The following is a 14,737-nucleotide window of genomic DNA, read 5'->3' on the forward strand; positions in this document are numbered from 1 at the left end:
AGAGTATTTGCCTAGCATGTCCAAGTCCCTGAGTTCAATTCCCAGCACCAAAAAATTATCAAAAACTGAAGATTCAAACAGAAATCAAGGAGTTTTTCACTATTCCCACCAGTTGGATTAGAAAACCTCTTCACTGATTCAAACTGTATACAAATGAAAAGCCCACCTATTTTTACTATGCTTCAGCCATAGCAAAGAAACAAAGAACCCTAACAACATGGAAGGGAAATAAAAGCTGTCAAAGAAGTGTCAGATCTGAAGCAATACATAAATTGACATATACACAATAGTACGTAATGGTTAAAGAATAAAGTGGCACAAAATCTGTACAATGAGCTATTATTTTAAAAGACTTTGGAGGGTGTAATATTTACCAGTAAACACACTTGCAAAATGCTCTCAGGGAAACAGAATGATTTTTCAGTATATAATCAAAGAACATTAAGTATATTTTTAAGGCACAACCTCCAGAATCAAATGATTAAACGTCTCATAGTCTTATCAGCATGTTTATTTTTTTTCTGACAAGTTTTTCTCCAAAAAATAATAAGAATGCAAGAAAGAACTCATAAATATCCCCCAGTGTAGACAATTATAATTGCATTATGTCTCATAATATTAAGAAGACAGAATTGGTCTTTTCAAAGCAAAGATACCATGACTTCTGTTTTTGTAGATTCTGGTTCTCAGAAGGAAGACCTTTTCAAGCTTCACAATATTGTTTCTTTTACAATTAATAAAAGCTAAGGATACAAAGCTCTAATATGTGGTTAAGTGGCTTGGAGAGCAGAAGGTTAAGGACCTATTAGCTTTAAACTACTTCCACGTTAGTTTTATACATATTTGTGTACAAATATAAGTTTTTAAACTTTTAGGATGTTTGGAATAAAAGCAATTTTGCGATCTTTAATCAGACACACAGTTGGTAACTAAAATAAAAATAAGAAAAATAAAAACAACAAAGCAAACAAAATTTCCCAAAATGATTTGAGAATGCCCACAAGCTACTTAACATGAAGTCAGGGTACAGTGACCAAAATAAAAGTGCCTGGTCTTTCTCAGCTTTCTAATGTCAAATATTTAAAAGCCTAATCTTTAATGCTAGCCAGCCTCAGCCTTTTTATTGATGGAACTAAAAATTATGGGGAAGGGGTGGGGAGAGGAAAAGAAAGAAAATGAGAACCAGCAGAGATCAACATTCTATTATTAATACTGATTTCTTTTATCTTGGCTTTGCTTTTATATACATACATCCACTTAAATAAATTACCGTATAAACTTATAATAAAAGTTTTTCTGATTCAGTTTAAAAACCACAATAGCATTTGTTTGTGGTCAAATTAGAATTATACCCAAATTACCATATGCCTACACATAGAGCCAAGAGAACTGGCTCACAGGAGTGTCTGCACGCAGATGGCTGTCATTCCTGGTGAGCACATGGTGGAGATGAGAGAGGCCAAACTTGAAGAATGCTGATAGTCTAATCTCTTTTACTCGTTTACTATATCACCATTCTTCTCACTGACCATGAACAAGGGAATCTTCTGCCCATCCTTGAGCTCCAAGACAACTTCCTGAAGTTGCCACCTGGAAAACCAAAAGTATTGTCTCTCTAATCAGCAAACTAAAGGCAAAATACATGATCCAAAAGTAACAGGGAGGAGGGCAGTGTTAAGGATAATGTCTTACTTTTTAAAACATAATTTTACATCAGTGATGTATTAACATAATGTTTTAAAATTCTGTACTGGGCTCTCATTTACAAGGCAGGTTTATGGATGGCTGACTGATAGGTGAATGGAAGGGGCATAAGGAAGGAGAGGGAGCAGCTTACTTCCCATTTCCTAATTCACATCAACCTTCAATTCCTTGCTTGGAATCCAGCCAGCTCCTCTACTAATCCCAGGCTCAGAGGTCAATGAGCCCAGGGTGAGGTAGGTGGGGGCTGCCTCAGGGCTGCCTGTTCCTTTTGTCCTCAGGAATTAAAACACATCCTGGCTAAACAGCAAACATCTCTGAGAGAGGCTTCCCGTGGGGGAAGTGAGTGGATGTAGCTATTGGCAACCAGACAAGAAAAGCCAATTAACTGGGTGGAGGGCTTATGCTGAGAATGTGATGAATAATTTTGGATTAGGACTCCATGCCTTTATTCGTTTGTAATGACTGAGGCAGCAGAGTTAGAAGCTGGAACACAGCATCAAATTATTGTAGACTAGACCACTACAACTATCAAGTGTTTCAAATTCAGAAGCAGGAAGAGAGGACAATTCAGTAGATTGTATTGGATAAATTGTCTGGACTGAGCTAAAAGCCAAGGCACTGGCTTGCTGCCCAGCCATGAAGCTTTCAGCTTCAAGCTTTGAAAACTATTTCTTATTACTGCAATCATTTAGCGACAAATGAAAATGAGAATCAGGGTTTTTTCCATCAGGAGGTTCTCCACTCCCCCACATCCTACCACTTTCCCATAATACCTCTGAAAGGGGGCAACTCTGGTTGATCTGGTGTAGACATGGCCCTCTGACTTGGATCCAGAAACAGGAATTTTCAACTGTGGGTGTAATATGACAGGAGAAATGTAATTGGAGACATTGTTGTCATCACAAAACTATCAAAACAGCTTTCTAGAGCCAGGTCTATAAAATCCAGTGAGCATCTGCAGAATCAAGTTTTTTTCCTAACAGCTCATCTGGAGATCCAACTGTTTTTCTAAATGTTCTGCCCTCTATATGTTTTGGTGAGATCAATGGCAGTCCTTTCATTTAGCAAGGAGAATTTATGTGCCAAACTCCCCAAGAGCGTTCTGCATGTCTGCATGTCTGTATGTCTGCATTCCCTGTGTAAGTTAAAATCATTCCTCCAACCGGAGTATGAACTCAAAATGTATTTGTTAAACAGAAGAACAAATGTATTTTATCTTCAGGTGAGCTTTTACCAAACTGAACTATACAAAAAAAAAAAAAAAAAAATTTAAAGGTTAAAGAGCTGCTTACATCTGAATGAGGGCTACATTTTACATTTTAAATTCAAAGCCAAAGTTGTGGCAAACCACTACTGATCGTTTTTTTTTTTCTACTGATGGCAACATTAGCAAACCAACTACATTCCTGCTATACCACTTCTCCCAGAAAGGAAGCAAAATATATGAAAATAAATTAATGCATAATAATGCAAAAATATATTTTATATAAGTATAATGTTTAAAATCCATAATAAAAAATAAAAACTTTTTTAAGGTGCTAAGCCTAGTGACAGTCTTACTTAGTGAACTTTGCCATGCCAGACCCTTTATGCCAACTTTTTTATAAGCCTCTTTCCCGATGACAAGGCCCCCTTCTCTCCCTCTTCCTAACCTGGCCTAAAGTTCACAGGGAGAACATATTACCCAGGCAACGGTAATGTCCACAAAGTTGTGTTTGCTGGGGAGCTGGAGATAGTGAACATGGAGGGGAGTGCCCAGAGCTTCCAGTGCCTCCGGGTGACTATGCAGCTGTTCCAACGCCATTTGATAAAATGAAGTCCTGGCAAAACCTTCTAGATAGGAAAGACAGATGTTATTTTTTCTTTCTTGAACTTGGTCAGACAGAATCTCTGTAAAAAGTTAAATAATACAATTGATAGAATGGAAACAGAAACAGAAATGTGAAATTTAAAGATGGAAGAATAATTGGGGACCATCTACTCCAAACTGTCCATTTTACATACTCAAAAGGCAGTATTTACAGGGATGTGCAAGGTCATCCTGACCTTTCTGTGCCTCGACTACTTCTCTCCCTCACCTCCCTCACTACCTCATTTCCCTTTAACTAAGGGGTTTGATCAGCTCTTCTTTAAGTTTCCTCTCAGTTCTCAAGTCCTATGATTCTGTAACTTGCTCAAAGTGACACAGTTCTGGAAAGCAGGGGCCAGCTGATTTCCAAACATTGCTGCTTCCACTAAAATGAGGTATATAAAATAGACCACAATATTAACAAGAAAACCCTTGGGCCAAAATATGACATGGAAATGCTCATTTGTCAATTTACAGGCTTGAGCCAACATTTCAAGCTCTAACACTCAGGAACCCCAAGGCTACTTGAGAGCCCTGGGAAGCATCTCCCTAAAGGGATAAAGAACAACCTGCTCAAGGAGGAGATCATCCTAAGTAGAATGTTTGGCAACCAGAAAGGACTTTCTTCCTACAAGTCCAATCACAGTAATGAAGGAGGCCTGAGCATGGAGAGGCCAAGGATATACCCCTGCTGCTTCTTCCCAGAAATGGAGCTTCAGGCATGACCAAGGTGCCAGCTATAATAGGAAAAGGAGCAGCAGAGGCTTTACCCAGACAGCAGGTCTTGACTGAGTGTGATTTCTGTGGTGACAAACTGTTCTCAACATTTTCACACTTTCATAATCCTCAAAATCTCTTCTCACAAGTTGTGCAACTCAATTAGTTCTCACAACAATTTCATACATACTGATATTACTCTTCATTACACGGGAAGTTTCCCTTGTAAGACTGCACAGCTAATCAAAAACTGGATCTGGGATTCAACCAGTGCAGCTACCGAGCCCAGTCTCACTACCCAGCTTGTCTCTGTTAGCCAACTCCAGCTTCCTAAGGGGGAAAGACTGTCAGACCAGAAGGCTGAAACCTGATAGAAAATGCACCCGTTCCTATTGAGTCCTGCCCCCATTCTTTAGGCAGACAAGAGAGGAGGCTGAGTTATGTTCTAGTCTGAATCATTCTTGGGAATGCTCATCGTGGGCCACCTCCAGATTCAGGGACTTGACCAACTTTGCAGGAAGGTGAAAATGGGTGGAGAGGCCCCTGTGCTCTGTTTGCTTGTCTGCTGGTGACACACATCCTAGAAAGAAGTGAAAATGCTGCAGAGTCAGATTGAGAAGCCAAGCTGAGAGGGATAAAGAAGCATCAAAAACAGTCAGTCCAAGACAAAAATGTTGCTGCTTTGCCACCAGTAGCATTGAAATGACCTTAAATGTCTTGGCTGCTGACGATAATTGTGGCCTGTCTTTACAAATTCAAATTTGGGTGCAGTGAGGCTGGAAGCTGCATCTGTCAGGATTTTGCCTCTGTTGGGATTTTGCCATCCTGGACTCTGCTTTTATTTTCTGCTCCTGCCAGCATATCTTACTCAAGTTCCCCTCCTCCACTCAGTCAATAACAGAGGATGGCAGGGCAAGCAGCCTGGCCACACTTGAGAAGTAGCCACAGTTTTCCCCACCTGTGAACCATCTGGTCTTCCCCTTCTCTGTTCTTTCTTTATGTAATCTCAGAAATCTTGATGGATGCCCTGTGTGTGCACTGGAGTGAAAGCCTATCTTACTTTGCAAGGCTTCTTATGCAAATGGATCCTAGTCCTTTTATTTGTACTTGTGGCTCCTGGAAAAAGGAGGATTATAGGATAAGAAGGAAGCTTTAGCCAATGTGATAGTGGACTGGCTTCTGAAATAGTCCTCTCCTCCTTTCTCTAATTTGCCGAAAGCATCTCAAGCATTTCCTTTGAGAGAGGAGCAGGACCACCAGAACTAGGAAGTCATGCCTCAGGCAGCTCCCTGGATACTTACTTTGTACAAGGTAATAAAAAAGAGGACAGGTCCCTGCCATCAACACACTGGTATAAAGGAACATTTTCCCCAGAGGCTCTGGCATCCTGCTTCCTGGAGACTTAAAAACAAAAGATACAAATTTATTAAAAGATTCTGTTCTGCACCAAGAGCCTTCGCCTGGATTGGACCCCAGAGGAAAAGGAAATCTAAAGGGGAGAGCCAGAAAGGAGGCAAGGCCGCTCCCCTCTTTTGCTTCCTTTCTGAATGCTAAGGCCAGTTCTGGAGCCAAAGTTAAGTGCCCTCCTGAGGGTGGCCCTCATCCAGAACCCAGGCTATGGGGGCCCTGCCACCCTCACCCAGCCAAGTACAGAGTGGGCATTCAGCCTCACCATTCTGACAGACAGAACCTGGCCTGTGTGCCAAGCTCAGCACAGTCAGGAAGTACAACCACTGTGTCTCAGGCCCACTGGTAAACAGGAAACTTATCCTTTGGTGGCAATAGCTGGTCATAAAAGACTTCAAATGGGCCAGCGCTGTCACTGGCTTCTTTCTTTCAGATTCTTAAAAATGCCCCACCCCCTGGATGAGGAAACTTTGGTTTTGACTTTTGGGCTGAGTGAACAGATGGAGTGGTGCCAGCTCAGCAAATACAGATACCAGATCCGCCCTGGCATTAACTCCTATCCCTGGAAGGCCTGGGTGGGGCTAGGAGCAGCACGTGGGCCTCGATGAAGCCAATTCTCTTCCTTCTGGTAGCGATTTAATCAGTACTCACACCAGCCTGAGCCTTTCTGGAAAGCTATAAGTACCTGACATTAAAACAGAATGAGACGCTGGCTGTAGGGGACAGAACAGGACAATTCAAATGCCCATAGGGTCAGACAGATCACATTCATGAGATCAGATACTGCAAAAGTGAGGCACCACAACCCAGCCAAGAGGGAAGCTTTCACCTGCCTCTACCTAATTGTGGCTATATGGACCAAGTCTCGATGAATCTTTACATCTTCAAAAGGTGCCAGGAATCAGATCTTTGATGTGAAACTGCCTGAATTCTAAATGTTGACAACCACCACCACCAACAAAAAAAAAAAACAAAGACTTAACAAAATACATTCGTGGGTCAAATCTTTCTATGGGCTTTTGGTTTCCTTTGGCTGCCAGGGCATCCTTATCCTAGGTGAGATTTAGGACTTTGTCTTTAATGACATTTCTTCAAAAAGGAAGGTGATTTTAGATAGAGATGGAAATGCCAGCTTTAGATAAAGAAAAAGATAACTCCATAAGTATGTGTGTCTCCATTTGAAGATTTAATCTTAATTGTTGTTCTTTAGAAAACAAAGTCTTTGATATGACCTAAAGGGGTTAGAGGCATTGTGGCATAGGACTGGGTATAATGCTAGTCCCCCCACCCCCACCTCGGGCTAGACCTGCCCTCCAACCCGTCCTACTGGGGATTGAACCCAGGGGTACTCTAACATTGATCTATATCCTCAGACCTTTTTATTTTTCACTTTGAGAAAGAATCACTAAAATGCCCAGGGTGGCCTCAAACTTATCGCCCTCCTGGTTCAGCCTCCAGAGTTACTGGGGTTATAGGCATGTACCATTGCACCTGGCTCTGGCAAGATCTATAAGGCAGACGAAACACATTTTCACAATTTATTCTACCTTCCAGAACATGGAGAGAAACAACTGTCTACTTATCACTTCTTAAACCCTGAAGATAAATGAATCCATAGAAATCCTATTGGAAAAAGTTCCTCATGTGGATATTCTGAGAACTGATAATTAAACATACCTTGGATGGGGCTAGAATTGACTGGTTCTATAAAGAATCATAAACTTAACAAATTAGATAGGATAAAATTTTAGATCATCTGTGTATTATTTACTTAGTACTATTGTGTTCAACTAAGAAAAGGCTGTTTAAGCTCCAGATGAATGTACAGTAAATGCTGAGTTTTGGCCAAGTGTTATATAGTAGGTAAGAATATTTACTGAAGTTGAGTGTAAAGTCAATTAGAGTAATGTCACCTGGGAAAGGCCATTTAGTTCTCATAATGAAAGCAGTCAGAACATCTCCAAAGAATGTATTAGTCAGACCTTGCTTAATCAGAAGAGAACTCAACAGGGCAGGGCAGCTGGACTGAGGTCCACCAAGCTTCCCACAGTGCCACAGCTTCCAAAAGCCAGCTAAGGCACCAGGGAAAAACACATCTAAAACAAGGCAGAAAACATCCGCTCAACCCTCATGTGAAGTTACAGCCACAAGTGAACACTAAAGATGAGAAGAAATCCACAGCTACTCCATGACTTTCATTTACTGTCTAACTGACAATGCCCTTGGTGGGTTCTGATGGGAGTTTTGCCCCCTCCCAACACTCCATTACCTTTTGCCACTTTGTAGCACAACTCACTTGAAAATCAAAGGAAAATTGCCCTGCAATGAGAAAAGATTTTACATTAAAATCATGTTTTCAAACCAAATTCTCTCTGGGTTCTAGTTTCATACAATGAAGATTATTGGGGCAAAGGTGTAGCTCAGTAGTGTTTGCCCAGCATGAGCAAGGTCCTGGGTTCAATCCCTAGCGCCACCAGGGAGAAAGAGGGCGGGGGGAGGGGGAGAAGAGAGAGAGATATATTTATTATCAGCCCAGACTTTAGAACATGAACAAGAAGTTAAATTTAAACTCTAAAACAAATCTTGTCTGTAAAGGGCCCTGGTTTGTCCCCTTTCTCTTCTGCCAAATTAGGGGAAAAAAACAAAGTCTGCTGGTTTCCTGTCTGTGTACTATGCACCTTTTGTTACAACAACCAGAAAAATCAGTGTGGGCGGCAGAGGGGTACACAGTGGCAGGTGCTTTGACCGCAGCATAAATGTGAGGCCAAGCAGCAGGTGGTTAGTGGGACTGAAGAAACTAGATGTTAGCATTCTCAGCTGCACCCATAGATTAAAACTATCTTTTTTAAAGAACTGGGGGTGGAGGGCGCTCAGTGGTAAAGCACTTGCCTAGCATGTGTGATGCCTTGGGTTTGCTCCCCAGCACTACCAAAAAAAAAAATCAGCTTTTCAGGGTTAAGAAGAAAAATGGTATAGTAAGCCTACTCATGGACTTTAACAATATTGATAGTAACAAAAAACACATCTCTTACTATGACAAGCCTAAGCATTTTACATAAAATAATTTATTTAATTCACACAACCACCCCATAAAGTGTGAATCATTATCACCTCTATCTTACATGAGTAAACTGAGGCACAGAAGTTAAATAATAAATCTAAACACAAATAACTGAGACTCAAACTTAGGTGGTCTGACTCCAGGGTCTCTGCTCTGAAAACCAAGGTAAGATGTCTGATTGCAGAAATATTAAAATATGGGAGAACAAGTATCTAGAACTTATTTATGACAGATACATACATAGTATGTGCGTGTGTGTGTGTGTGTGTGTGAAATGGAGGGGAGAGAGAGGTGTAGATAGATATTTGCTGGGAATCAAACCCAGGCCCTCATGCATGTTAAACAAGAACTCTACCACTGAGCTATACCCTAAATCCCCTGAAATATTTATAGGGAATATGCTTATTATTGCTCATTTCAATTCAAAAATACTCCTTTCTCAGGGCTGGTCAATTTTGCTATCTCTTATGAGCCATTTTAACAGTAGCACTGAAACTTCTGAATAGTGATACAGGGATTTCCAACAATGAAACGACACTTCAGAACTTGCCAGCAAAACACAGAAAGCATGTCCAGCGATAAAGGGTAGGAACTCAGATAAAAATGGGATCAGGAAACTGTATAACCTACCCTTACTGAATATGTAAGGATGCAAGGATGGCCTGTGGATAGGGGCTCAGAGATATAACTGCTTTGTCTGGAGAATGTGTCCTTTGGGAATGGGACACATGGTACCTAACTGCCCCAAAGTCAACTGGGGTTTTTCTTTCATATTTTTTATTAGTGCATTATAGTTGTACATAATGGTGGGATTTGTTGTTACATACTCGAACATGCAAAAATATTATTTGGCTAATATTTCCCAAAGCCAGCTGTTTTGCAACTTCTTGCCAATATAATGATGTCCAGAGGTACCAAGGAGCAGACAGGCAACCAGACAAGTTAAACATTTAGCACTGCTGCCAGGTGTGGTGGTACACACCTGTAATGCCAGTAGCTGGGGAGGCCGAGACAAGAGGATTACAAGTTCAAATCCAGCCTCAGCAAATTAGGAAGGCCTTAAGCAATTTAGTGAGACCCTGTTTCAAAACTTAAAGAAAATTTTTAAATGGGATGGGGAAGTGGCTCAGTGGCTAAGTGCCCCTGGATTCAATCCCTGGGACCAAGTAAATAAATAAATATTTAGCTCTGACTTTTGAGCAGACGTAACACCAGCTCTTCATCCTCCATTAAAGACAGGCCTGTATCCCAAGGTTTCCCACTTGGCCTTCTCTCTATAATTTGTTGGTCTCTCATCTTCTATTTTGCTGTTGTTCCTTCTCTTCATTCCCTGCTTTTTCTTAATATCACTAATCTTGTTTTCCACTCTGATTCTTCAGAACATCTGTATTTATTTGGATTCGGAGTGTGCTTCAATCAAATCCACCATCATCGTCATCATTCCCATCCAGAAAGGCTTCTTCTTCATCTTTGGTGTTTGTCTTTTTCTGGCTTTTCTTCTAACTTCCCTCTTATTTCAATATTTTGCCTTCATTTTCTTCCTATAGTCTTGTCAAATCTGTCCTCTTCCTGAAACCTTTCTTTTGCTTCAACTAAGCTGATATCACCAGTGTCATCGTCTATATCTTTCTGCATCTGTGGCCACTGCTGAACCAACTCACCTTCATCAGTAAACATCATATTCTTATTCATATTAAAATTTCTCTTCATTACTTTTTTCTGCGTCTATGACTTTAATTACATTTTTCTTTTAAAAAAATTTTAGTTGTAGATGGACACAATATTTTTGTTTTGTTTATTTTGTTATTATGTGGTGCTGAGGATTGAACCCAGTGCCTCACAAGTGCTAGACAAGTGCTCTACCACTGAGCTACAGCTCCAGCCCAATTACTTTTTTCTTGATACTGGATTTAGAAGATTCTCTTTTGTTTTCAGAGTTTGCAGTCCAAGTTCACTATGGTGAAGCAAAACATCATGGCAGGGAGGGTATGGCAGAGTAAAGCTGCTCAATTCTTGGTGGTTAGGAAGTAGAGTTCAAGATATATTCTTATCCCCCTCCCCCAGAACTGGGTGGGGGCATTGAACCCAACCCTGGTGCTCTACCATGGAGCTCCTTTCTCAGTCTTTTTTATTTTGAGACAGGGTCTCCTTAAATTGTCCAGCCTGGCCTTGAACTTGCAGTCCTCCTGCCTTGGGCTACTAAGTTGCTGGGATTACAGGCATGCGCCACCATGCCCAACCTCAAAATATATTCTTAGTGGTCAGTGTAAAAGGCCCTGGCAGGCATGCCTTTCCTATTATTTTTCCAGACAAGAGTGTAGGTACAGGGCTAGGGATATGGCTCAGTTGGTAGAGTGCCTGCCTCACAAGCACAAGGCCCTGGGTTCAATCCCCAGCACCGCAAAACAAACAAACAAGAGTGTAGGTACATGTCTGTACCTTTATTCCTCTTTTACTTAGCAAATGGTTACTGAAGGCCTGGTCTGATCAGGCAGTAAGAATATAAACTAATATGCAGAAATAAACATTCTCCTTGATCCTCATAGAGTCAAATACTTACAAAACAGGGTGCCATCCACACTGTAAACATCATAGATTTATCTTTACTAAGATGGTGGGTGCCTTTTTCTAATTCATATAAAGGAGCTAACAGCAGTCAGGTTCATATGCAAGCAGACATGTGCACCACAAGAGGAAGTAACACCCAGGAAGCGGTTGATTTACTGGAGAGGATCAGCAAAGCTTTCACAGGAGGAGTTTGTCCTGAGCAGAGAAAGGCAAAGGAAGGGACAGAAGGGTTTCAAATCAGTGGAAACGACAAAGGCAGAGCAGAAAGAAACAAGGGCCAAAGAAGTATGAAGGAACAGGAGGGGAGCCACAGGATGGGTCTGGAAAAGGTAGGTAACAGGAATGGTTACTACTAAGAAAAACACTCTACCCTGAGCTGCTGCACTTGACTCTGCAAGTGAGAAGCTATAGAAAACTCTCTCTGGGTCAGAAACATGCACAGACTGGGGAATAAGAGGCAAGGCAACGGGACCAGCCAGGAGGCCTCTGTGACAGACAAATCCAAGAGCTAGGACCAGAATCAAAACCATGGATCAAAATGATGGTTTCTTAAAATATTTAGGATAGTTCTTATTTAATAACTTGTACAGTAGGTTGTTCCAAAAAGGATGATAGGACTAACAAACGTGTATACTTTAGAAAAGAAGAAAATAAGTGCATGAGGAAATGAAAATAAATAGAAAATAATTTTAAGAAAAGCTAGGGCAAATTTAATGCACAAACCTATACACTATCAGGCATGAGACATTTCCTGAAGAGAGCAACATATGTGACACTGAGTGTCTTACCTGCTAAGCAGAATGGGGAGCCTAAGTAATTACAAAGAGTGTCACAGGGTAAGACAAACTGATGACTGAGGAGAAAGAGAACAGTTCCTAATAATGTATGAAGACTCATAAAAACCTCTCCCTCAAATATTCAGAAAAAGTAATTCTCTAAAGCAACTGGTATTGCAAGCTATATCCTGAGAATTAAAAACAAAGAATTCCCAACTTTCAAAGGACTATATTTTTTTTAACATCATCCAAAAGTGAAACACACAATCATAGTCCCAGAAAAAAACAAACCAAATTTTGCAAGTGGCCCAAAGAGCAAGGAGCCAGTGTGACGTTCTCAGGATGACCTCTGGATGGAGAGCTCCAGCAGCAACAATTGACTGGGCCCAAAAGGAGTGTTGGTGGGGTGTGCAAGTAGGGGCAGGAAGGGAGGCTCAGCCCTTGCTCCTTTTTAACCAGCTTCTGTTTATAAGTCCCATTAGCTGGCTCCTGAAGAGTAAACAGTCCCCTACTCACACATATGCATATATAACATAAAAATTAAGGCACTGTAAAGAAACAAGAGAGTGACTTTAGAAAACCTCTGCCAATGTTCCATCTTAGAACTAAGTTTCTGATTAAGAAATGAAACCTAAAAAACTTGATACGAAATTTTCTGCAATAAACTCGTTCAATTAGTCTATTAACTATTCAAGTAAGGAAGGATTTATCTGTTTCATGGTTAAACAAGAGGAAAAGGCTCCATCCATGTTTAAAAACAAGGAACTTCCTAGCCTTACACACCAAGATCTCCCAAAAAGTCATCCCAGCAGGGCTGGGTGGCCCACAGCTGTAATCCCAGCTACTCAGGAGGCAACGGTCTCAAAATAAAAATTTTTTAAAAGGCTGGGGACTAGTTCAGTGATCGAATGTCCCTGAGTTCAATCCCCAGTTGAACCCCCAAACTTCAAAAAGAGAAAAAGCGCAACCCCAGCTCTTTCCTGATATATCTCAGCCTACAGAGACAGCGGTTATAATCATTTTCCAAGAATTTTGCACCTTTTCCAAAGTCCAAGGACAGTGTGTTAAACATGCCAACAGCTACTCAAGCTGGCACAAGGCTGGGGGCTCTTCCTGCCAGCCTCCTCTTGAACCTTGACTAGATAGAGCAGGTTTGCAGGAAGCATCACTAGGGGGATGAGCAGAAGCATCCTTCAGGTTGGAGCCACAGGCAGAATCCAACAAAAAAGGTGGAACTGACAGGTGATGCAACTTCAGCCTGGCATCAGAATTCCCTAAAGAGAGATTCGATTCATCACCACCACTACCATTAAAACAAACAAACGATCAAACAAAAAAGCAAACAGAAGTCCAGACTAATCCAAAACCAATTACTGTAGAATCCACAGGGCTAAAATCAGGACATTAGTTTTTGTTTTTGTTTTTGTTTTTGTTTTTTTAACTCAAGTGATCTTAAACTGTAGCCAACCTTGGAAACCAGTGGTGTAACAGAAACAAAGCACATACACAAAGTTTAGAAAGCTGGTCAGGTAATGCCATAGGGGCTCCTGGAAAGTTAGAGAACAGAAGTGGCTTATTCCCCTATCCATGCCACACACACACCATCCCCACCATATTTTGAGGGATATGGAGCCTATGGCAATAAATGGAACAGATTCCTCTTTCCAAGGATTCTTTTTATTTATTTATTTTTTTTTGGTGGGGGGTGGACCAGGGTAACCAAGGATTGAACTTAGGGGCACTTGATCACTCAGTCACATTCCCAGCCCTATTTTGTATTTTTTATTTAGAGACAGGGTCTCACTGAGCTGCTTAGCACCTCACCATTGCTGAAGCTGGCTTTGAATTCTCAATCCTCCTGCTTAAGTCTCCCGAGCCAGTGGGATTACAGGCATGTGCCACCACTCCTGGTCCATAGATTCTTGCATTGGATTAGAAGCAGGCTATTCTAAGGAGCCTGATGATAGGAGATTTACCAGCCTCCAAGATAAAATTCCTGAATTTAATAAGAGGAAAGCTTAAGAGACCCTCCCAACAAGGCTATCATTCCAAACCCCTGCTGAAAATGAAGATGCACCAAACTATGGATAGAAATCCTTGAATCTTTAAATGATGAATAAAATTGTATACATTTGTGGCATACAATGTGATGGTTTGATATATTATACATTGTGGGATATTAAATCAAGTAATTAGCATATTTCTCATTTCACATACTTACAACTTTTTGTGGTGGAAACATCTGAAATTTACTTTCAGCAATTCTGAAATACACATCATTATTAACTACAGTCAAAATGCTGTACAATGGGTCCCAGAAACCTATTCTTCCTGTGTCACTGAAACTGAAATTTTGTACCCTCATCCTTACCCCCCGCAAATCATTACTTAGGAGGCATTTTCTTAATTTTATTTATTTATTTATTTTTAATTTTTATTTTTATTTTTTTTCCTGGTGCTGGGGATTGAACCCAGGGCCTTGTGCTTACGAGGCAAGCACTCTACCAACTGAGCTATACCCCAGCCCGGCATTTTCTTACATTGCAATATTTCTGAATTTGGGCTGTCTCATAAGCTGAGTCTATTTACTAAAGTACATCTTTCTCTAGACCATTACCCTCAAATTGTCAAAATCAAACTGGTCTGTCTTCCTAA

The 14,737-nt window shown here is 40.9% G+C and overlaps 1 protein-coding gene across 1 annotated transcript in view; it reads right to left on the minus strand.

Moving 5' to 3' along the window:
• Positions 1 to 493: 493 nt before the first annotated feature.
• The window catches only part of COA1 (cytochrome c oxidase assembly factor 1), a 77,809-nt gene continuing 63,565 nt past the window's right edge, over positions 494 to 14,737 (minus strand). The window contains exons 2-6 of the mRNA XM_079149894.1: positions 7,947 to 7,996; positions 5,572 to 5,671; positions 3,389 to 3,537; positions 2,478 to 2,554; positions 494 to 1,590 (exon numbers count right to left, since the gene is read on the minus strand). Coding sequence (XP_079006020.1) covers positions 1,494 to 1,590; positions 2,478 to 2,554; positions 3,389 to 3,537; positions 5,572 to 5,656 — 408 coding nt within the window. The 5' untranslated portion in view covers positions 5,657 to 5,671; positions 7,947 to 7,996 and the 3' untranslated portion in view covers positions 494 to 1,493. The remainder of the gene's footprint in view (positions 1,591 to 2,477; positions 2,555 to 3,388; positions 3,538 to 5,571; positions 5,672 to 7,946; positions 7,997 to 14,737) is intronic.

The sequence above is a fragment of the Sciurus vulgaris genome, assembly GCF_902686455.1.
Source record: "Sciurus vulgaris genome assembly, chromosome: 8".
NCBI classification, from domain to species: Eukaryota; Metazoa; Chordata; class Mammalia; order Rodentia; family Sciuridae; genus Sciurus; species Sciurus vulgaris.